We start from the raw sequence: 24,447 nt of genomic DNA on the forward strand, positions 1-24,447 counted from the left end.
CACCGAGCCTCCTGCTGCCTCGACTTGCCGACGATGTAGAATGGGAATGTGACAGCAAATGAAAATCACCAATTCAAATTGTTATTTTGTTATGGCGACTGACATAAGCACGCCCGCTGAAAATTCCTTGATAACATTGTCCCCGCCACACATGTAATTATTTCGGGGAGACATTCCGAATGCGTGTCGTGTGCGCCCATTTGTAATCTGGTGCCCCCGTAGGGACCAAATGAAAAACAATAACGGAGGGTAGCGCTGCAAAGCACCTTTTCAAAGAAACACATGTTGTTTAATTAGGCAAGTGAATGGGCGCAAATGTTCCTTCACTTTTATCTCGCTTGCTGCTGTTGCTGCTGTTGCTGCTGCTGAAAAAAAAATACGCAGCCTTGCTTTCATCATTTGTATCCACAGCAACAAGGCAAACCTGCCAGAACACGGAAGGCAACGGGCTGCTTTAAAATCAGAGACTTTAAGCCACTTACAATGATTTTCTGCCGTTACATAAAAATGGCTCTTCAAATCTACCCCATTTTAAAGTGCAAAGTAATCGGATCACGATCCTTTATATATTATACCGGTAATCCCAATGGCATATTTGGTTTGATAATGCCTGGGGGTTGTATAATACCAATATTAAACTGAATCCATCAACACGTTTGAGTTGCTTAGAACATCACTATGCAACAATTACCACTCAATCCCCGAAATCTAATGAGGTACTTGAAAACAAGACCTAGTGGAAGCAATTTAATACATAGAACAAAACATTCACAACATCAAATGCTGCATAATCCAGTGTGCATTTTCCCAATGCTTAGAACACAGAATTGAGCTTCAAAAGGAACGCATCGATTGGCCGTCGAGCTCAGGATACGTCCACTCAACATGAAAAGCCACGGCACAACAGATTCCATTCAAGATGGACAGGTCACTGCGAGGGGCGTTTGCGTTTTGTTTTCAACAAAAAAATTTATTTGTTAAAAATGTGTGCGGCGGAATTGATTCTCGGACATACACAATAACACACACACACACGTGCTTGGTTTACCATGGCCAAAAAAATGTTAGGAATGTATACCTCACAGCAAACACGTATATACCCGTGCTGTCTAGATTAAATAATCAAAATAATACTACAAATCAGTTACAGACTCCAGTCAATCTACTGCTGGATGAAGGCCTGCCCCTATGCTATGTGCATGGGGAGGCATAGGGGGGGTTGTTTTGTCCCCCCCATATTTCACCATGGTGGCCAGTGCGGCGGGTTGATGAGGAAGCGGGGAGGGAGGGAGGGAGGGGACCAGGAGTGGTACAGACATCACGTGCCACTGATGTTAGCCGTGGTCGGAAATCAAACTCGGGTCGCTGGGTTTATCGCGTGGTGGGCTAACCACCGTAAACCCACCACCGTTCCACATATTATTATTTCGATTTAAAGCTTTCGTGACTGCAAGGATTCATCTTCTTTGGTTCTTTCGGTAAAGTCACGTAGAATGAGAATAAAATAATAATAAAATAAAACATTATTTATTCTCATTCTACGTGACTTTACCGAAAGAACCAAAGATGATATATTATTATAGTGTATTGCTTATTCTTGGTTCCTTCGGTAAAGCCACGTATTTTTATGATTTAATTGTTTCCCTTCTACGTGACTTTACCGAAAGAACCAAGAATATGAATCCCTGCAGTCACGAAAGCATTAAATCAAAATTTAGTGTATTGCATGTGAAAAAAAACCTCAATGGGACTAATTGCGCAGCAACAGTTTGAGGGAAGTTTGAAAGTGCACCCAAAGTTTATGATGAGTGGCTTATTCATTCATTTGCTTCACAACATCAAATAATCTCTCCACGGCCCCCTGCAATAGGTTGCCAAATACTGGTGGAGAGTCTTAAAGTGATGGACCAAGTGCGGCAAACACTGAGCAGACGAAGCTCTTTTAACAAGTCTTGCCGAGTGATAGGATTCAAGCACGGCCAGCCATTCAGAGGTGGCCTGCAAGCTTCAACTGAGACGCAACAAAACAGAGGAATCCGATAGAACTTCTGAGATCGCTAAAGCCACAGAGATGACACACTGCCTGGCCACAAAAGTTGATCGGTGATAAAAATGGCCAATATTCGCACGTTGGCATAAATGGGGGGGGGGGGGGGGTGTTATATGGTTTGGAGGAATTGCATTTTCATCATCCCGTACCGAACAAGGAATGTACTCGCCCTAGCAGCACTCACAGTGTTATTGAGTACATGTTTGAGCAACTCGACGCCAATGCTGATGATCTATTAAACGATCATATTGACGCGCGCTTTCTGCGTGTCTCGAAATGCCGACAGATGTGCAATATACGTCTCGGCAGACGACGAAGTTATGCCAGCTCAGTGCTTCAGGAGCAATCAAGGCGCGCGACTGCTAGCATCTGCATACCTGGCGCATTCCGGCACACGGAGGGGCTCTTGCCCGCACATGATTATGCTTTTCAGGTAAACCTGCAAGCAACCGCAGCAACGCCGCAATACGGAATTAATTGGAGGACTCAAGCCCCGTGGTTTGCATTCGCGTTCTTTTCCATTAAGATTACAACAAAAATATTCGAGCATGCCTTATTGGAAAGGTGCATCGCATTTGGCTGCAATCACAGCAAAGTGCACTACCGGTTGGTGTGCAAATCTTTTTTTAAGAGCAACATTTCAAAAGATAAAACCAACAGCTTGAAGCGCAGCATAGATATTATTGCGGCAGTCACTGGGCTTTTAACGCTCCACAATGGGCGACTAATTTACTTTTTACTCTCGGTGGAATATTCCATCTTTGCACAATGAATTAAGCCACACAATATTTTTCTGTTTGTTTTTCTGGGCAATGGAAAAAAGCACACGTGGGTACAGACCGCTTTTGTGCTGTAATGCTACCTGCAGAGGTTTCTATAGCAATCCCGCCCGGTCTGTTAGCAGCCTGCAACACTGCAGTCATGCAAAATAGAGCACGCGGTGGCTGTGGAGGCTCTGGCTTTCATGAACATGACTTCTTGTGCGCCTATTAAGCAGCCAAAGGCGTATCCATCACTTGCAAATTGCCTTTGACAATGTATTTCACATATGAATAGCCAAGTAGAAATTTGCCGTTAATTTATTTTTCTCTCTCACCCCCCCCCGCCCACTTCCGAAGATACATCTGTAAGGCGATGTTAAATAATGTAGAGTCGCTAAACGACTTGTTGAAAGGAAAGTTTATTTTGAAGGAAAAAATACTATCCCCGGCCGCTATTTTTTGTATTTTATTTCATTTCTTCCCCCTCTGCACAAGGGCGGACGCCTAAGAAAAAAAAAAAACCTACACACAAAACAAAACCTCCGTGCCGCTCGTAACGCTGCTGGCATGGGTTGCTGACGATCAATAGCAAGTCGATGCAGGACAATAATCACCTGGCATTGATGTGATAAACGCGTCCGTAGGGAGTCACTGAGCTGCCGCACCTGAGACCAATTAAGATTCACAGACCTGGAGCACCCAATGCGTCTACATGCAGAGACAGCTAATCACTGCCTTCATGTGCATTCATTGATTTAGTCCAAGGCCAGGGGACACGCTGCACGCCTCAAAAGAAAAAAAATATATTCTCGACAAACCGAGAGGGGTGGGGGGGGGGGAATTTACTGTCGCTTCAATTACACCATGCAGTTCTCTTGTGGCGACCAAACTTTTTTCTTGTTTACAATTTTACAAAAAAAATATGGCTCGGCGTCTTATGCACTGCATCCTTCCACCCCATCTTTCCTACTCTCCGGCCCCTCCAAACCGCTATTGTCTATGTTATGCCTTTTAAATGTAATGCATCATGAGTGTACCTTTTTTTTTTAAATGCTTGGGCAAGTTGCCCAGTAAAAAGTGAGCAAGAGTATTTTTTTAAAAGAAAAATTGGTTGTCCAGAAACGGCTCAGATTTCCCAGACTTGGGACAAAAATAAATGAAATGTTGAATCGCTGTAAATATTGCCCATTATTTAATTTCCGCTGCTTAAAAAAATATGCTTTCGTGATTTTTCGATGTTTAAACTTGCAGTGCAAAGGCCTTTGAAATGCAACAGCGGCTGAAACGTGAAACACAACTGGTAATGTCCCAAGTTCTCCTCTTAAAACGACTTTGGCGGCTTTTGTTTGGACTGTTTAAACATTAAAGTCGGTTGTGTTCAGACTGAAATATAATTTGTCATGTTTCATAACCTTATCTGCAGTGTGCCACCATCTTCGCCACACTGCAAACATTACTTACATCTTGGCATCCACCACGTTTTATAAGCCCTATTTATATAATAACGACAGCCAAATGTACACACAGCACAATTTCTCATCACCATTGTTCAGTCATGTAGCCTATGCCAACACATGTCAGTCGAGACCTTGATTCCAAGCTATATCTTTCCAACTTAACTAAACATGTAAAACAAGTGCACAATCAGAAACTTAAACCAGACCAAAGGCCAACAAGATAAAGGCCAACAAGATTAAGGACACGCAAGCTTTGAATGTTTCAGACACCACTGACACAAATTATTACTTGTGCTTGCGGTCAGCAAAAAAAAATATATACCGAAATGTTAAAACTCAATTTAGATGCACCTTGAAAACGTTTAACCTGTGCCGGTGGTGTGCTTACTCCTTAAATCCGGGTGCCCACGTGTGTGTGTTGTGTACATGTGTGTTAGTGTTCCTATGGGACTGGGGAATTTGTGAAGGTGGAGGAAGTAAGGGTGCTTAGCCACTAAAGCCACAGCTCGTGCCACAGCACAAATATTAACGGGGAAGGCGGTGGGGGAGGGGGGACGTGGAAAGCACCTGCCCTTTGCAAAGATGTCATGCGTGTTGCGGCACAACCTGCGAAGAGACACATTGCGCACGAGCACAGGAAACGTGTAAATGGGCGCAACGCGGGGAATTGGGTGACGGAATCGAAGGCGGAATCAGACCGCGAATAGAGGACACTGGAAACGATCAGGCACAGGAATACCACGCTGGAAACGCTCAAACGCAACGATGCTTATTTTTAAATTGCTTCTGCACTTCATTTGGCGAATAATCCAGCAAAGGAAATTATAAGTATTTGGTTTACCTGTAAAGCGACGAAAATTATGCTCACATGCATAGTAGGTGGGAAAGTGCTGCCCACCACCCCTACTGCCAGACCAGAGATCGGTTGAAGAGGGTCTTTCTGTGGTAATTCTGTGAGATCTACTTCCATGGAAGGGTAGCACTGCTCTGTGAGTTCCAAATGGAGTCTTTGCCTCACGACATATCACAATGGGTGGGAGGCAAAAAACTGTACTGTGAAACTAAGTCGAACTTCTTTCGCATAGTACATAGCCAACCGTGCTAATCAGAGATATGGGGAATATAGTGCAAGAGAGTAAAATGGGACGGAGTGGTGGCGCAGTTATTCGTGCACTGCGCTACAAGCCTGGAGACCAGTTTGATTCTCAGCGAGAGATAAAATTAGTGGCGAGAGAGATACGGACGAGTCCATTCCCCCGTTCACCAACCTGCACTCACCAGCATAGCAAAGTATGGTTAACCAACCACAAAGACCTACCAGGCATTGACAAAAGCTGAGAATAATTATTATTAAGATAATAAAATAATACAGTACGCCTTTTGGCGTCCTCTGGGTCTAACACCGTTTGAGACGAGGCTCGAAAGAAAGCTGTCTCTGGTGTGGACCAATCAGTTTCAAAGACAATGCATATATTATCAGAGTATGTTTTTTGTTTGCATTCTGACCACAAGTATTGTGGTCAATGCAAACATGATTCCTTGTTAAAGGTTTCAGTTTGGTGTTTAAACATCTTAACACCTGTTTTGTTTCCAGAAAAAATGGGAAAACCTATTCTCAACATTCCTTACTTAAAGTTACCTATTCACTGTGTAAAATGTAGAAACCTAAAAGTGCATTCCTATATTACTTCATAAGAAATACTATAATAGCAGTTTTATCTACAGTACTAACTTTCAATCCACGTAATTATTTTTTTATCAAGCCGAATTCAGGAGAATAACGTCTAGCCAGACCTTAACATTTAAGATCACATCAAGTAATATGTTACACCATATCAAACAGAATATATACATTTTTAGATTACGTGACCAACGGGAAAAAGTGTGTCGTACAAAATACGGTACTAACAAAGGATGTTCGCCCTATTTTGCAAGAAATAGTATTAATATGGAGTGGACAGGCATTGTTCCAATCGCACATTCACCATCTGTTGCAAGTGGTCAGCTTTGTAATTTATCACTCGTCTTTTAGTCTTTGGCATATTTTCAAAATAACACATACAGCAAAACAGACTAAACCATTCAAAATCAACGTAAAATTGAAAACATCTGGCAACAACAGTTTTGGAACAGGATCCAACATGCCGTGACATGTACCGACAGACGCAGACTCCGCAAAGTGCCACAGAGCATAGGCAATGGCGATAAAATACAAAACAATTGTGGGTTGATGCAGCGTCTAAATGTGACCACATCCCGAGACAATGTCGGAAAAACAAGGGGGCGATAAATATCCGATTCATGGCACGCAGCCAGCACTGTCAATCCAGAGAATTTCGCTGCATTGCCCCCTCATCAGCAGCCTACAACAACCTGCTTAAATGCGCGTTGGTCGCACATTCCAAACACCGCGCAGGCCCAAAGCCCGCTTAAGCTTCCCGAGACCCAACGAGCTCGGGCGCGCTGCCGGGCGATTTGTTCGGACGTCGATTCATAGCGCGCGCGCGGCACACGGAACACAACCGCCACGTCGCACACGTGGCAGCAGCCCGGCAACAGAGAGCGCGATGATATTGTGCACAGTGCTCGCATCCATCCGTGGCTGGCGGCCTGACACCCGACGCCACTGCCGCACGTTAGCCACCCACCCACGCTTAGTTGGTAAAAATCAAAAGCCGCTGTTAATTTCGAAGGCGATCCCACGTCGAGAGAAAACGCGTGAGAAAACGGCACGCATATGAGTCTGAAGATCTGCGAGACACTGAATGGCTCCTTTAGTGCTTAACCCCGTTTCTCTGCTTAGAGTTCTCGCCCAGATCTGGTTACTGCCTCTAGGGCTGGTATTACCAGCCATCCAGGCTTTACCAGGCCGCCCTCCACCCGCCCGCCCGCTCTTTCCCCTCTCAGACCTGCCCCTGGTGCCTGCAAAGCATTGGCTCCTGGCGGTTCTAAAATCAACCCAAGTGATCTGCACTAATCTGGTTGTATACTCCGCTCAAAAGCAGAGCCATGCAAAGCAGACGCGTTCAATCCCCAGATGCGGGAGTTAAAACAAATTGAAATGAAAGGGGGTGGGGGGTGGGAGGGGGGGACGAGGGAAAAATGATGGTGGAGAGGGGATGGGTAGTGGGGGAACGTGGGGGGGGGGGGGTAAACACGCTCTACACCTGCACTTCCATTAAAAGCACTCCGGTGACCTTGTCATTTATAAACATAGTACTTATGAAAATATGGCATTTTGATTATTGTAAGCACACATGCTTTTAAAATACGTTTTGATTCAGAGTAACTGCAAACACCATGCTCTAAAAGCCACTTCGATATCCCATACTTTGCAATAGCACAAAGAAATTGGAATGTAAATTCATTTTAAATACTGAATATGGAAATAAAAACATCACTACTTGGAAATGTAAAGTGCGGACAACATTCCTGAAATTCTTGCAAAAACTATTCCGTGAACGTTCAATCTTTATTTTCAATAAACGTTTATTACTTATACAGATAAAGTCAAAAACAAGAAAAGCCCTACTGCTACAATTGTTGTAACGTTCGTCAAATTCGATCGGGGGGGGGGGGGTGCAGAAGTGGTGGTACAGCTGTGAGCGCGATGTGCTATGAACCCGGCGGACGAGAGTTTCCGTTCTCAGCCACGGATACATCGGTGCAGGCAACACCGGAACCAGCTCTGGCCACCTACCTTCTTCAAACAGCATGATGAAGTATGGTCAAACAACCCCCAAGACCGATAGGCCATGGAGAGGCTTCATATCCAGCAGTGCATTGACATAAAGCTGTAAATCAAGATGATTGCAACAACGGAGAGGCTCAAGGTTCCTTAATATGAATGCCGAATAGGTGCAAAGACACCGAGAGTGCTAATATGAATGCCGAGTACATCATAAATCTGAAGCCAACTACCGTAACCCTAGCCTCCTCCACCGTGTCACGTGGTCAGCGTAGCGGCATGTGGCACGCATTTTCTGTTGCCTGGGCGCTAACCGCTGCCGTCACGTCCACCTGTGGGCAGCGAGATCGCTCCACGCTTTTTAGAAAGATTATGCCATTCATCATCCGTCACCTTTGGCCTCGGTCAATCTACTGCTGGATCAAGGTCTACCCCCCCCACCCCCAACATCCTTCGCAATCCTGCGATGGAGAAATCCACCCAGCTCTGCACGTGAGCTGGTTTAATCGCTCAACCTCCTTGGTGAACATCCATTTAGATGCGCTCCTGTGCCTTGGCTGCCACTCCCTCATTATTCTTGACCATCGGTCACCATACTTTCCAGGCGACGTGTCCTGCCCAAGCCCACTTACTTTGATTTTCATAGTTTTTATGATATCACTAACCTGCTTACTTTCTCTAACCCAAGTGATGCATCTGTCACTCAATATAATTCCAAGCATGCATCTCTCCATGCTTCTTCTGTGCACTTTCCAGTTTTTGTTTCATTTTTTTTACGTGCCAAATTAATTTCCCATGGGACATCTACTGTATTTCCACGCAAGGGCCCTCAGCACTGAACGTCATCAAGGCGTGCCCTGTAAAACCGAGCTGGTTTGTTTCAAGACGTCCTTCCCACATTTGGGTTGTGTTGGAACCAAAAACGAGGACTTGGGTCTCCTCTTGTGCACACAGTCAATAAATCAGGGATGTATTCAACACGAAGGCAATGTACAGGAAGCATTGTGAAGCAGTGAAAGGGAACAGGTGAGGGACCTTGCAAAAGCACGCGTGTCACATAATTCACCGTGAGAAGTCGACCGTACATTAGTCACATAGAACGGCAAACTTTAATGGAAAATAACTCCCCTGCTGAAAATGACATGGAGTCACTTTCGTTTGTTTGTTTTGTACAGCATGCCTTTAAAGCATGCACACTCCTCCAATGCCACATTCACGAACCAACAAAAATTGTACAATACTCCACGAGCATTGGAGAAAAATAACATGCTGAGAAAAGAACAAAAGCACGCGGTTTTTTTTTTGTTCCTACCAATGGGTCCGATAAAAGTGGTGATTTGGCATTTATGTTTTGCACAGTAAAAAAAAGAAGACCGGCTCGGCTGTCCGTTGCGTTTTTGGGTTGGACCACGCGTTGTTTCGGCATCACGTCCGACATTTCACTCTGCGTGCCAGGAGCTTCTCCAGGATATGAAACGTTGGGCACGGTGTTCAACGGCGTGTGGTATGACCCGAAAACACACTGGAGAGCTGTAACAGCATCACCGCAAAGAAACAAAAACCTACGCGGGAGTACAAACACTGGTTTTCGTATGTGAAAGTTTAAAACAAATTTTGAGCATATTTTGGCAAAGAGTCTCCAAACAATACGGTCTTGGCAGACTGGACAGGTTTAACTTTGCACAAGCACACATGTATATGCATATGATTGTATATTTGCTTATAAATAATTAATGTGGATTTGTGCATTTTTCTATACGATGGAACTTTGCTATTGCTGTTTTTCAAATTGCTCCAGTCTCAAATTGGCTTCATATTTGAAATACGAAACACACAAGACATGCTTGGCATTTAGCACTTTTTTTACACTCAGATAATTTCTGCAGTTCAAATTGAACTGTACATTGTTTAATCGGGGTTAATAACAGCCATAGAGACCAAGACAAGGCAAGGAATGAAACAACATCCAACAATGCCTCCAACCAAGAAGACGGAACGATGAAATCTGCGCATGCGTAAGCAGGCGCAAGGCGCACCAGTGTATCCCGCAACAATGACAGACGGCAACGGGCTTGGAAAAAACCTTCGTCCGCGCAGTAGATTGATCAAGGCTGACGATGACGGTAAGGTCCGCCAAAAACTTTTCACGAATTGCGGGGGAAAAAAAAATCGCCCACACCTGCAGAGGGGGGGGGGGGGTCGTCTCAACGCATTCGACGTGGCGGCATCACGGAGCGTGGCCAACAGAAAAAAAAGGAGGCCACGCTCAAGCGCCGCTAGCCGTTCGACAGGTGTAGAAGCACGCCAAGTTTACGCAACAGCGTGCCCCCATCATCGCAGGCACAGCCCACGGACCGCGGGGGACAGCTGCGTGCGACTGTTTTAGCTAATCTGGACCCTATCCTCTTACAGAAGGCGGGTGTAACCCAACGCTGCCCGCCTCCAATAGAGTGCTTCCAGCTGCTTTTAGCTACCGGCACTGCCCAAACCGCGTGCAAGATGGATGGCTGTATTTTTACAGCAAGATTTTTTTTTAAACCACCACCAAAGCACGCCGCCCCCATCCCCCGCAAGCCCCCCCTCTCTCCATACCCCATTATCCTCTACCCTCCTCCTGGCTCTTTCTTTCCATCGTATGATTCACCAAGTTGACAGACAAAACTAATTTATTACATTGTTACTTTCCTCCATTCATTTGTGAGCTGGCAGACGGCGAGGCAGTCCAAGGACGTTTTCATAGACGGCGAAATGTATTTGTACGTCATCTTTGAATGCAATTATTTTTTTATTTCAACAAGTTATACAATTGTGGCCAAGAAGCTGAATTAGAAAATGTTCATGAGGTGAGGGGGGGGAACCCCCATAAAAAAAACTGTCCTGGACTTTAAAATCCACACACATACATATAATTTATATATATAAAAAAAATATTCTTGGTTCTTTCGGCAAAGTCACGTAGATAGAAAATGAAAATAAAATGTAAAATTATTTTTTTGCTTTTATAATAAAATGCCTTTATTTTTAATTTATTTTTAAATTTTAATTAATTTTATAGCTACGTGACTTTACCGAAAGAACCAAGAATATGAATTCCTGCAGTCACGAAAGTTGTAAGTCGAAATTTTATTCATAAAAGTAAAGGAATTGTTTCTTTAACAAAAAAAATCCCACAAAAATCCCACTTGGTATAAACGCATTTTTTTTTGTTAACAAAGCAGCTTCATTCATATTCTCCCCTAAAAATGTAGTTAGTTGCGGAGAACGCAAACAGTCCGTGAGAACGCGGTGCACATTAATTTAGTATAATTCAATCAATCCACTGCGGATCACGAAGCCATGCGCTTAAGTACAATGAGCACAAAGCCAGGTCTTCCGTGTTGAAGGACACAGGCCACACGTACGCGCAAACATGTTTCAATTGACCCAAACACAACAAAAGATTCTATAATCAATGGAACAATTCAAATATGTGACAGTGACAGCCTTAAGCGGGAGGCCACTGTAAGCAGGGCCTAAAAAAAAAAACCGCTCCAGATTCTTCCCCGGCTGTCGTACCCAGGTGCATTCCGGGCCATAATAATCACCACAATTAGTTGGTTTTTTTTTAGGCCTTGCCAACTCCACCTCGGATGGCTCCGTCCGAAACCAGATGCTTTAATGTAGTGGGGGCTCCTCGGCAGTGATGTCACGCAGCGTCACCAGCATTATCCTGAGAATTAAAATTTCCACTGCAGAGGAGGCTCAGTGACGAACTCGACACCCGACGGTTATCCGGCGGAGACAATGGTGACTGCGTAATTGCTACCGAAGTGAAGTAGGACAGGGTACGTAGTTATTTGTAAGGACCCAGGAACATTGTGACACAGTAGGCGGCTGGAAGGCGGTGGTGGTGGGGGGGGCAAATCAAGTTTTACGTAATAAGTTCCTTCCAAAAACGTGTGCGAGTAACGAGATTTGTGTGGAAGTGGAGCAAGGCTACGTTTAACTGCGCACGATCCCCCACCCCTGCTGCCGCCTCAACAACGAAAAAGTTTCTGATTGTTGAAGCCAGTTTGTGGTGTTTGTACGATGGACGAGAAACGAAAAAACAAATATAAAGGAGAAAAAAAAGCTTGCACACACAGGTGTTATGTAAACAAGTTTCTTAATTTATAGACAACACTGGCAACAACTTAAGAAGGGGACGATTTTTTTTTGTTTAGGAGGAAAAGCAGCGACAAAAGATGGGGGTGCGGTCTCGCGGCTTTAAAGCAAAACCAAAATCCCCTTTAGGGTGCAATGACCCTTGGCGCTCCCAACGCTCTCAGCCTGCCTTTGTTATCTCCCAAACGCCCTGTTTCCCAGGCAACACAACACCGAGCGTCAGCACACAAGGTGCAGCAGCAGCAGCAGTGCTTGGGGTGGACGAGGGGGGGTACTTGCTGGTGGTGGTGGGGAGCAGGGGGGGGGGGTGTGGGGGATGGTAGGGACGGCAGAGTCGGGAGGGGTGGTGGGGGCCCTGGCAAATGGAAGGAGCCAGACAGAAATAAATGAGGCCTGAAGCGGGCATTGTTCGACCTCAGACGGATCCCCCTGGTAACGCCCATTAATCTGCTGTGTTGCACTCACTCCTGCCTCTCTGCCTCCCTCCCTCCCTCCCCTCTCAACTCCCCGAACCACACAACCACCTTCCACAAAATCCACGACAACTCAACAGCCTCTCCCAACCGAGCTCCACCCACCCCCTTCTTCCCTCACTGCCCCCCTCCCTCCCATCCCCAAAGTCCCCCCCCCCCCACTGCCAGCCCGCCCACCGCTTCCTTCCCTTTGAGTCAATGAATGAGGAGGGGGCTACACCTCCCACCCCACAACCCAACAGCACCCCCTCACAACAGACGTCTCCAGCTGCCATGGGTGGCTATTCACGAGCAGCCACCACTGCTCGCAGCCTCACAATGCCGCCCGAGATGCCTCTCATACCTGGCGTGCATTCGCCTTCTGTCGTGGGCTGCTGTGAGGGAGGGTTTTCCTTTTTTTCCTGGACCCCCCCCCATCACCCACCCACCCACCACTCCTCTCTTCTGGGTCCCACCCTCCGTACCGGGAGGCACCGCTCATCTCTTGGCCAAAAAGCTCTCCCCCCCCCCCACCACCGCCTCCGCTCCCCACATCCAAAGAGAGCGACTCAACAGGCTCAAAAGATATCACGTGGACCAGCGGAATGCACAATACAAAGGCTCGCACGCACGTACAATCACTATAGCTACAGCGGGGCTCAGTTGCCGGGGTTATTTATCGGCGTGCCTTTTTTTCCTCCCTCTCTCTCTCGCTTCCTTTCTGTGTTTCCACCCCCCCGCCCGCCTTTCCGACGGGAGGTGGACTGGCTAACACTTCCTCGGTGTTCATTAGCAGACGCCACCCGACTGTGGCAGAAACAAAAACCGTGGCTCCGCTTCGCCTCTTGTTTCCATTCAGCGATGCTCAGGCAACCTCAAAACCGCAAGCTGTTAACACAGTCCATATGCCTTCCTGTGGCAACAAAGCCTTGCAGATGGCAAGCAGAGTCGCAATCCCTTACTCATCTTTGTTTTTGTCCTACTACTACTACCGTCTTTGACCACAGCGGTGGAAATGCATAAGAGAGGGGGTATATATGCGTAAATATGCACCGAGACAAAGTTGAATATGTAACACAATGGGAGGGGGTCGGAGCGAGGTGCCATCTGGGTGGCGGCTGTGGCGTTGCTGCGGGGGGGGGGGGGATAAATTAAGGTGGGCATGGCATCTCTAAGAAACACCCGTGCTTCTTAGAAATGGTAAATGACACATTCTAAGGATGCCATTATCGAGGGAGGATTAAAAGATACAGTGTTACATTCTGGTGGAAATATCAAAACACAAACTACTGAATAAAAAACACAATGGGAGTTCAAGATTACCTAAAAAAAATGCTGCGATGTCCGTACCAATCCACGTACAATAGCAAGCTAAATCATACTGATGGTTTATTGAACCGTCAATCGAACATGACGATAAAAGTATACTTTAAGCGGATGAAAAAGCCACGTTTGATTTGCTGCTCTGCCAAGAACACCGCTGGCTTCCTCTTTCGCCGAGAATCTGTTTAATCTCCCGAAAAGCACAAATAACAGAGTGAACGAAGTCTGCCAACTTAATGCCCTTTTGAAGTGAGGGAGGCATTATTGAAAGGGGCCATGACACATAACACGTGTTTATAATCAATTACATACGCATGAGAGAGGTGGTTCCGATGATGGCAAGTTTAACCACAGATGAAGACATTTTTATGATCGTTGAAAAACCAATTGCCAGCAGGGACCCCTTTGTCCTTAGACAAGTTGCAATTATTTTCAGCCATTAGTCACACATGTTAGAGGTCAACAGTATGCAGCATTTGAATTCAAATTCCATATACGTCTGTTAAGGGCACTTAAGAGAAAGACGTGCAAACTCTGGCACACGTTTAATAAGACCGCTTACTTTACACAATACGATCCATTATTACCTGGCAGTTTCTATCAGCATGGCTATGCACCAATCTTTACTGGCCCAAAACAAAAATCTGGAGGTCTGGACGGGTGGGAGGGTGGGGTGTAAGCTCACTGCGTTACAAAACTCAGTGACTCGAGTTTAGATTCCCGACCACGGCCAATGCCAGTGGCGAGTGATATCTGAATGGGTCCTGGGCAGACCAATTCACTAACCTGCACTACTAACCAGCTTGGGTGAAGTTATGTTCAACCTACCTCACTTACTCACACCACATGGGAAGGCTTTCCTCTCGTAGGTCATTGAAAAAAAACAAGGAGGTGTAAATTATTATGGTTATTAGTAGTACAGGGGTATAAAAAAGACATCAGATGATAATAAGAAAACAATGCTAATGACTAACAACATTTACATTTAACGATAATTGGCAATCATTCATGAAGTGCTTCGACATCAATTCAAATATATTAAATGTGATAGTTGGATATAAGGAAAACTTGGTGAATATGTCTGATAATTAAAATACGAGAGATCTATGTTTCGTCCAGATTATGTTAAATTCTCCAAAATGCCGACCAAATTGGACTACAAAGACCAAACAGAAAATTGTTTGTATCTTTGTTCATTACTAACAAACAAGCAAGGACGCCAGACTGCACAATGTCATTCAATAGTTGGCCCCTCATGACCCAGTGTGTAGGACATCCGATCCTTGCGATGCTTCCTTTTGCCCTTTAATATATCCACGCTGTCGAGGTGGCCAAGATTAAAACTAACATTTACCACTCACTTTTGCCATGTCTGCAGGAGAGCCGGCCAGACACTGGGGGCCCATCGCCTCGGGCCACACACGGCTGTAATTCATCTTATTCTCACGAGCACATATTTAGTGGGACCGTGCTCTTTTGTGTCCGATTTTTTTTTACTCCAGGCCAAACGTGAAGCGGCTATTATTTTTGTTCCTTGAAATTCCCCATGAAGATTGTAGCGGATAAATGTCAAAGCCTCCCCGCGAAATTGAAGGCGATTCATCATTCCCGCTAACTTCATTCGCCCTGCTACGGCATTAATATTGGTCGTCTCTTCCACAAAACTAACAATATGTACCGGTGCAGCCCTTTTGTAAGCCTCGTGCCATGCGGGTTGTGAGGGTTATATGATCACGCTTCACCACGCTGGTCAGTGCGGGTCAATTAAGGCAGCGAGCATACATGTGGAAGCATAGATGGATATGAGAACCGTGAACGTTGCCCCGCAGACTACAGCCAACCTGTCGAGCTTGGTGGTTCCCTCATCCAAGCACTATTCATCAGGCTCACCCCTTGCTTGGCTTACACGATCTGATAAGATCGGGCACATTTTATGGGTGATGTAGTCACTGTGTAATAATACCAACGATCTATGTGAAAAAAAGGGTGGCTGTAGTACATTTAAAATATGAAAAGGCACTATAAACCATTCGGTATTACAACAATTGGGGGACAAAGGTAAACCGTAAAACGAATTAGACAACCAAAATACAGTGGCACTACTATAGTCAGTAAAGGTATTAGATCATAAAAATGCCAGGAAGCAAGACTCCCCTGTGAGCGAGACAGTGGCGTGTCGTATACTTATCACACATTCCTTCAACCTAACGTCATTAACTACTCACATCTCGTGGCACTCCTCCGCTCCTGACACAAATGGCCAAGCTCAAGTTAAACATTTCACTTTCCCTGCGATAGCATTTCTGTTTCTCGGAATGCAGGACTTAACTTGCAACCCTCCTTTCTGGGTTTGAAGGGCGACGGCGGGGGGGGATAAAAGTTGAGTAACCATTTTTTTAACAAACCAGCAAAACTTACGTCTAAGGAACGCCTACTTCTGTCGGTGCCAACGCGTTTTCATTGGGTCTCCGCACACCAATCCATTCTTTGTAAATCTTTGAGATGACTCAGCCGCTTGCCCTCCCGCCCTCCAGTTCCCTCATCCAACTCACGCTCCCCCCACCTTCCCCGCCCCCTCTGCCTCGAGTCCCACTTCCTTTGCCATCTGTTTTTCACACGCACAGTAGGCCGGCCGGTCAGGCCACATGTACACCATCTTTGAGGAAGGCCTCCGCACATTTCCTGCCGCAGCCCAAAGGCCGCGACGTGGACGCGGCCCGCTTGAGTCGTGCTCGCAAGCTAAATGAAATATGAAAATTCTCAGGGGCAAATGTATTGTTGTCGTTGTTGTTGCTGCCAGGATTACATTTGTTGGTCTTTACTGCCATAGGTGTTGAGTTATCAAAGGCCATGAATCAATATGACAACTAAATAAATACATTTGACACCTCCCAAAGCAAAGAGTTTGTACATTTTTCAAGGGCTTCACGAAAATCACTGAAATTCAGTCATGAAAATCTTAAGCCACCGGCGAGCTTCATTGGCACATATAAATAATATATTTATAAACGTGACGATCTTGGGGAGTTCATTACAAGATTTTGGAATAAGTCCAACATTTGGCCCCCCACCAAAAAACAAACACGGATCATTGTATTTGCTCAGAAACCCTACAGTTCTAGTTAACTGAAACGTTAATTTTGCCAAGTATGAACGTTTGAACAACAATTACACGTCGTTAAAATATACTTTAGCTTTTCAGCTCATTACCCTATGTATGTTGAACTTCTTTTGCACCGTACGTAGCCAACTGTGCTCATCGGAGGAGATGTAGTTAACCCTACAGCTATGCATAAGCAACACATTTCGGATGAAATTGACGATGCCTCTAAATGTTTTACTTCAATCTAGATTGAAAAACGTCAGCACAGTTGGCTATGTACGGTGCGAAAGACGTTTAACGTACATACACACGTACATTTGATGCGGGGTATCCTAGCAGAAGGCGCAGGATAGAATGGAAGACATCCTATACAAATGGTCTCTCACAGAGATTCGAATGATATTTTTAACTGTGTGGATCCAGGATTTGAGCCACTCAATAACATAGAAGCCATAATTAATTGTGGGTTGCATTGCGGCTCCTGGCAATCGGAACGGAGAGGTTAGGTGGCAAAAATGTGGAGGGGTGTTGGAGCAGGGATGACATCACGGAAGATTAAGACTTTTTTTGTGCCAGCATTCTTCATTTGCCTAGAAAGCACAAGGACTTTCACATTTTCAACAAAGGCTGAAAGGAATTTAATTATTTTATCAGTGCCATGGCTTTATTATTTGCAGGGTCTAATTTGGCATTGATAGTTTCTGAAACATGCCCTTTTGATATATTTTTTAAAGGTTTTTTTACACATTACATTTACCATATATAATTCACACTACAATATTACCTGCTTTTTGCCTTATAGTTAACACTAAACATGAACTGGACATTGCCCATCATGACTTGTGAATTACTTCGCAGTAAACTAAAATCTAAATTTCACATGAGGTTATACGGATTATATATGCGCAATCTCTCACTACTAATCCATGGTCAAACTGTTTTTGGATATTCCGCTTATGTGCACCTACTACGATGACCAGCCACCACAAATGTGATGTCCTCCTATTGTCTACACTTGCTCAGGCAACTGCTGGCCAAAGGGTCTGCACTAGACAGAGCTCTAGGGAGCCCTTCTTGAGGGTATTTTAGCCGAATCTTCTCACAATGGCCAAAGATCTTAAACATGCCAATCGATTGACTGTGGTGAACCCATTTATAAGGCGCTGCGGTGGCGAGATGTTAACTACCTCGCCTGGTATGGAGGATATCGTGGGTTTACGATCCCAAACCTGACGTTTGTATAATTTGGAGTTTGAATGTTCTCCCCGTGCTCGCGTGGATTTTTCTCTGGGTTCTCTAATTTTTCCCTCCACATTTAGAAACATGGGTTTACAGTATTTGGCTGCTATTAATTTCCACATAAGCCACTTCGTTCAGCTATCATTTGTGACCAGGTCACTTCTGAAAGAGAGCTCTATGGCTGAGTGGGCCTTACCTGGTGAAATGAAACGTTTAGTTTAGTTAGTTTAGGCCATATGTGGAGAGGGGTATTTAATTAAATGTACACCATTGTTTCAACTGCTGCAGAAAGGACATTGAATTTAACCAGCGACCTTATGGATTTAACCAGCGACCTATCAAGTCCAGTGTACTAATTGTTATATACTCCGCACATCACTCGTAAAGTGTACGGGTATTATTTCTTTCAGGCCAAATCAACCTAGAAGAATCATGGCTATGCATTAATTGCAAATTAACTCGGGTCTCTAAAAAGCTAGCATGGTGATGGCTGTATAGGACACCAACTCTTTGCATATCACATACTGTAGTGCATGCGCACAACCACCACTGACTAACTCACAAACACAATAATACTAGAACATGCATTATACCAACACGTGAACATTTCTGAATATTTGCAGGGCTGGAAATGAAATCACGTGGCACATTGCAGATTATTAATTTGATCTAAAGCGACGCCAAGCTGTAGTCGTGTTTGATGTTAAGGGTCGACATGTATGTGCAAATCAATTAAAGCACCTGACTACTCAATACATCGTAATGCTCTGAAAGTATTGCATTAAAACCCCCCGTTGCTTTTGTGAGCCCACGTGCATAACGGCACTTCACATTACCCAAGCATAGCATGAATCTAACAGAGCCCATAATACGCGGAATATTCAATAACTTTGATCATCGTGTATGCAGCACTAATCATAAAATAATGGGATATGTTTATAATCAGTCGTTGAATAGGGAATATTTTAAATACACTTTTGACTGCTCATTAATAATACATTTTGGAAGTATCAACTAGATTAAGCCACGAGTGATTTACACCTACACACCACAACTATGGGCTAGTTCTCCCATTGAAACCTGCATAATGACTTCCATGTGATAAACAGGGGGAGGCATGTCAAACTGAACACATACACATAAATTAAGCGTGCAGCCACGTCCGTTTAAATGCAAAGCCACGTGTGGGCACTTTGACTGGACCCTCACTTAAGAAGTGGTGGCAACCTGTAAAGGCGACACTCATCTATATATAACACACACACAAACACAAAGGCCTTCTTAATGCGTGTGCACATAACAAGCGATGCCACCAGACTAACACAGTTGGCATGGCGGTCAGCCCATTGACCCATTTCCATGGTTATTTTTTGTATATGAATAAAGCCTTGCGCCGTGATAATATGTGCCGCCGAGACAGCGCCGATTAATGTTCGACATGCCGATTTGTGTTTTGTAAGAAAAGAAAAGATCCAAAAGCACAGTTCACAAGCGTGAGGGGGGCGGGGGCAGGCATTGTGTAGCGGTGTCATTGCCAGATCTGGAATAAAATCACTTGCACTCACTAAATTATCAGTCTGTCATCTCCCGCATGCTTTTCTGGGACTAGATGACCCTAACTCGGCTGAGATGGATTCCTGTGGACCGAAATCTGCCACACAGTAAAAAACATACAAATGTCCACAATGCCTACACATATTACAAACATCAATTGCGTTTATCACAAGATAGGGGGGAACGGAGGGGATGGCGGGGGTAGAACAGTGGGTAGTGCCCTACGCAATGAACCTGGCGATGTTATTCCAAGCAACGGCTAATATCAGTGCCAAATTGATATCTAAAATCGTCCTGGGGCATCCTATACCAATTCGAACCGACCAGGGTGGTGAAGTATGGTCAAACCCCCCCCCCCCCCTCCAATGACGGACATGGCATGGGGCTGCTGAGAGTCCCTGGCCGGGAATCAAACTCAGGTCGCCATGACCTGCACAGCGTCGGGGAGGCTTTCATCCAGCGGTGGATTAACAATGGGCTGCATATATCATCTTCAACATCAGAACATAAATGGCAAGCGTGTGTCATGGTGAAAATATAATATTCGTTATGCGCAGCAAAGCAATACCTATCATCAAACTGTCAAATTATTAATCTGGCCTAGAAAATATATGTTTTAATATACGCCGTACATAAAACACGATGTAATGATGTATTAAAATGCTTATGACGCATTCTGCTATCGGTAGAAAATCTACCCACACAAAGCTTGAAATTGCCAACCTAGAGCAAATGTAAAAGCAAAGCTACTTGTCGTCTATCAAAAATGTCCCTTTTCATACGGCTCCTTGAGAAAATTACACATCTACGTTTCTAAGTGTGTGTACATAGATTATGCAGAATATATCTGTCCAAGCGTAGTTTGTTTTAAACCTGCACACAATTTTTGGAATCGACATGGCAATACAGCTCACTCCATTGAATAGAACACAAGTACTCTCTACTTGACCTTTCTATCAACGGCCTTGATAGAGCAGCAAATGCTATCCCAGAAGGAGCCATTTTGGTGCTGTTACCCGAAAATTTCACATCGCCAAGGGCTTTCTGAGCAAGATTGCTTCCAGCTCTGGCCTCGTCTTGGCAAAAAGTTAAAGGCGCAGCCCTACAATTGCTTGCTCAACTGCTGACAGAAGGGCCTCGCTAAAAGAGAGCTCTCCAGAGCCCCCAAAGAGGATATATCATGGGGGCAGACTTTCCCACACTAGCCAGACCTTTCAGGAGAGGTAAGAGTACCCACACTGCACCCTACCGCACGCGACCTGCCAATCGACGAACTTTGGAACACTCGGTTACTCTGTAACGCTGGGTGGACAGAGACGAGAGGATTTCACTTTTTCACAACTGCCGCGCCGAACTCAACCGGCGGACCTCTGGATTGCAAGTCGAGCGTGCCCACCGTTTACACCAGGATCCAGTGTCCTTCCCGGACCCCCCTCCCCCGTCCCCTGCCAACTCTTGGCAAGGCACCTGAAAAACGGCAGCGCGGCACTCACCATACATCTTGCCCTCGTCAGACAGGATGATTTTCCGTCGTCCGCAGGGAGGGTAGATGGCCAGTGCCTCCTGGAAGCTTTGCTCGATGTCGGGGCTCCACACCCCCTCGGCGTCGTTATCCATCGGCTTGTCCACCGAGTCCGACATGCTGGCAGCGCCGGCGACACCTGCGCGGCCCGATCACCTGGCAGCCTGCGCAGCGGCACGCCAAAGCCGGCGCAGTGTGAGATGGGGAGCAACGTCCCGCCGCGCAAAGGGGACGTCATACCATTTCGGCGGCCAAAAAGTTTTTTTTTGTGTTTCATATCCGCTGGAAATAAATTGGCCATTGTTCTCTCCTCGCTGTACTGGACAACTATCACAACAAACAAGGAAAGGGCTGGGCCCCCCCCCCCACTACATACACACACGTACACGAGTTGCTAAAAAGGCACCCAAAAGGCACCCACTTCCCCACCTCTTCGACGTGTCTCGGATCTAATTAACAGATCACGGATGCCGTGCTGCCAGCAACTGTGCACTTCAACTGGTTGGATGGAGGAGTTGTGGAGCTAGGGATGTGTTCAAGTTTCCTTAAGCCAGCTGGTCATCGGTGGGAATGCAACGATGCATTTATTAACATGCATCCTTATGCTCAGAACAATGGCTTGAATTGCGTAATTGTCAGTGTTTGTTTTTTACATTTGTATATGTTGTATATGTTGCATGTGATAGGTTCACGATGTGACCCCTACACCGACGACGAGCCACCACAATCACAATGCTCAAAATAAGAATCAAATCTTGAGACGTGATCCTGACTTCTGACATTTCATTCCATTGCGAAGCAGGGGATTATCATCACACCCCTTGTTATAAGTAACTTCACAGGCCTACTCCCATCGTTCCTGAATACACCGCTGTTCCCTATTGTAATTCTTCCTCCTGAAAGGTGGAGTGTGTCCAGTGTCTCAGGCTGTTAATGTGCTCACAAGAGAAACATCTGAACAATCCATTACAACTATCCGATGTGTTATCAGGATGTACCTGCGTGTTCTTCAGCATGGCTTCTGACATTACCATGTCCTTCAGGAACTGAATACTGTATTCAGTTCCAGAAGAAGCTTCCGGAACGTCGAGTGAAACATCGGACATCGTGCCGAACAATACATCGGGGTCCAAGCCGAAAACACATGGGGAGAGCTATCGAGCACAAACCGCAAAAAAAAAACCTGACGCAGTAGTATTCCATTACAACTCTCGTGGCCGAGTAATGTTTGTCACTGTGTGACAGTTGCACCGACACTCTTAATTGTAATGGACAGACTTGCACTCTTCAACATTCGGCTCCGGACGATGAATTCACAGTAAGAAAGGTTCACCACCCCGCCCACCACCCCCAAAGATAAAGATGGGGAACTACGGAAATACGTGAGAAGCAAACACGTGGCCAAGTGAGATTTACAGTTTATATCCTAAGTGCACATTTGCTTACATGCAACGCAGCATGAACACAGGATGTGCAGAACATCCATGAAACAATTAGACTATGTTTTTAAGCACATAAAACAATATCCTTTGTTCAGGGCGCACCGCTTCTGAAAACCCAGACTCTCAAGGACAATCCGAAAAAGTAAGCAAACCACCTATTTTGACTCTGTTACGTTCAACGGAATGCAAAAACCAACAAATACTTAAATATATATTTCATATAGAACAGTGGTTCTTAACCTGGGGTGCAGACACCCCCTGGGGGTGCAAGATGCCCTTTCTGGGGGTGCAAAATATGCCAGATATTTTTTAGAAGGTAAATCATTGGAGCGAAAATTAAGCACGGACATGTAAGTACAACTACTTTGTTTCATCAAACATATGTATTTATTAACATTACATAAACAAATATATACGAATGAGAACCAAATGGGTGCAAGGCTGCAGTAAAGGTTAAGAACCACTGATATTGAAACAGATCATTTTCCAAATACTGCGCCTGGCACAGTCAGCAGCGGTATCCCGCACCTCCGATTAGCATGGGTGGCTAAGTACGGTGCGAAAGAAGTTGAACATTCGCGCGTGAGCCGTAATCGATTTTAAATTCACACCTGTCGCATGTGACAGCCTCATGCTACCGCTGCAGCCACTTGAAGGCGCTCAGTTCGCAACATTTAAAACATGTAGTTCTCGAGTCAAATAGTGATCTTGAACGGTGGAAATCCATGAATCACTGGAGTGCGGGGTGGTGAATGACGAATTGGTATGGACTCGAGATAATTATTTACTTAACGGAGAGTTCAAGCATGCTTACAGTGAAAATTCAAAGTTTAATATCGGCCAAACTGCTGCTTGCACTGTACCATATTTACTAAACACTCGCTATCTAGGTGGCAGTGGCGAGCTCTGGTCAATACAGTAACGTGCAGTGACATGCAAGGCATGCGAGTGCTGTTTATGCGAGCATGTGCGGCAGGGAAGGCGATAAAGTGACATGAACATGAGACAATCGTGGCTTGCTGGTCACGTGGCAACCAGTCAGGTCACAGGTCACCAGTTGTAGGGCACAAGGTCACATGGCCTGGGAGGGGCCCTATGATGGTGTGGGTTCTCGTGAAAGTGGGGGCTTGGGCTTGTGCCGTGTTCAACTCTGTGCGTGTGTCCACATCACATTATATACAAAGACAAATTCCCTCATATAGCTTCAACAGACAGTAGGAGCAAGTGCTGCTACCCGAGTACCTATGAAGGCCAGCCTGGCATACGAGGGGGTGAGTGGCTAGCACCATGCTCGGCCTCCTTTGTCTCCCCAGTGGTGATGTTTCCACATCGCACCAGGTACTCGTTTGAGGCCGAGTCGACCTAGGGGAGGGCCCAGGACCGATTCAGATAATCGTCACTAATTTGGGCCATGAGTGGGAATCGAACTCTGGCCGCCGGGTTCGTAGCACAGCACGCTAACGTATACAATGTGCTCCCCACATTATATACGTACACATATAAAAATACATATAGATATATACATTGTTTTGAAAAATTCCTACCCCGAAAAGAATGCCATTTTTTTAGCTCGTTCAATGATAATAGTTGCCATTAAATAAAAAAATGCGTAAAAGATTTACGACCACACGCACTCACATAGGAAAAGACATGCCAAGGTCAAAAACCCTTCATCATCAATGATTAACTCTTATTAGGAGTACATTAGTAAGT

At 45.3% G+C, this 24,447-nt stretch overlaps 1 protein-coding gene across 7 annotated transcripts in view; it reads right to left on the reverse strand.

Moving 5' to 3' along the window:
* LOC116945562 (transcriptional enhancer factor TEF-1-like) overlaps positions 1-24,447 on the reverse strand; it is an 81,473-nt gene that overhangs the window by 46,179 nt on the left and 10,847 nt on the right. For all 7 annotated transcript variants that reach the window (XM_032959979.2, XM_032959976.2, XM_032959973.2 and 4 more), the window contains exon 2: positions 21,264-21,456. In XM_032959979.2, coding sequence (XP_032815870.1) covers positions 21,264-21,411 — 148 coding nt within the window. In that variant the 5' untranslated portion in view covers positions 21,412-21,456. The remainder of the gene's footprint in view (positions 1-21,263; positions 21,457-24,447) is intronic.

The sequence above is a fragment of the Petromyzon marinus genome, chromosome 24 (genome assembly GCF_048934315.1).
Source record: "Petromyzon marinus isolate PM22_M1 ecotype Great Lakes invasive population chromosome 24, UKy_Petmar_22M1.pri1.0, whole genome shotgun sequence".
Taxonomy (NCBI): Eukaryota; Metazoa; Chordata; class Hyperoartia; order Petromyzontiformes; family Petromyzontidae; genus Petromyzon; species Petromyzon marinus.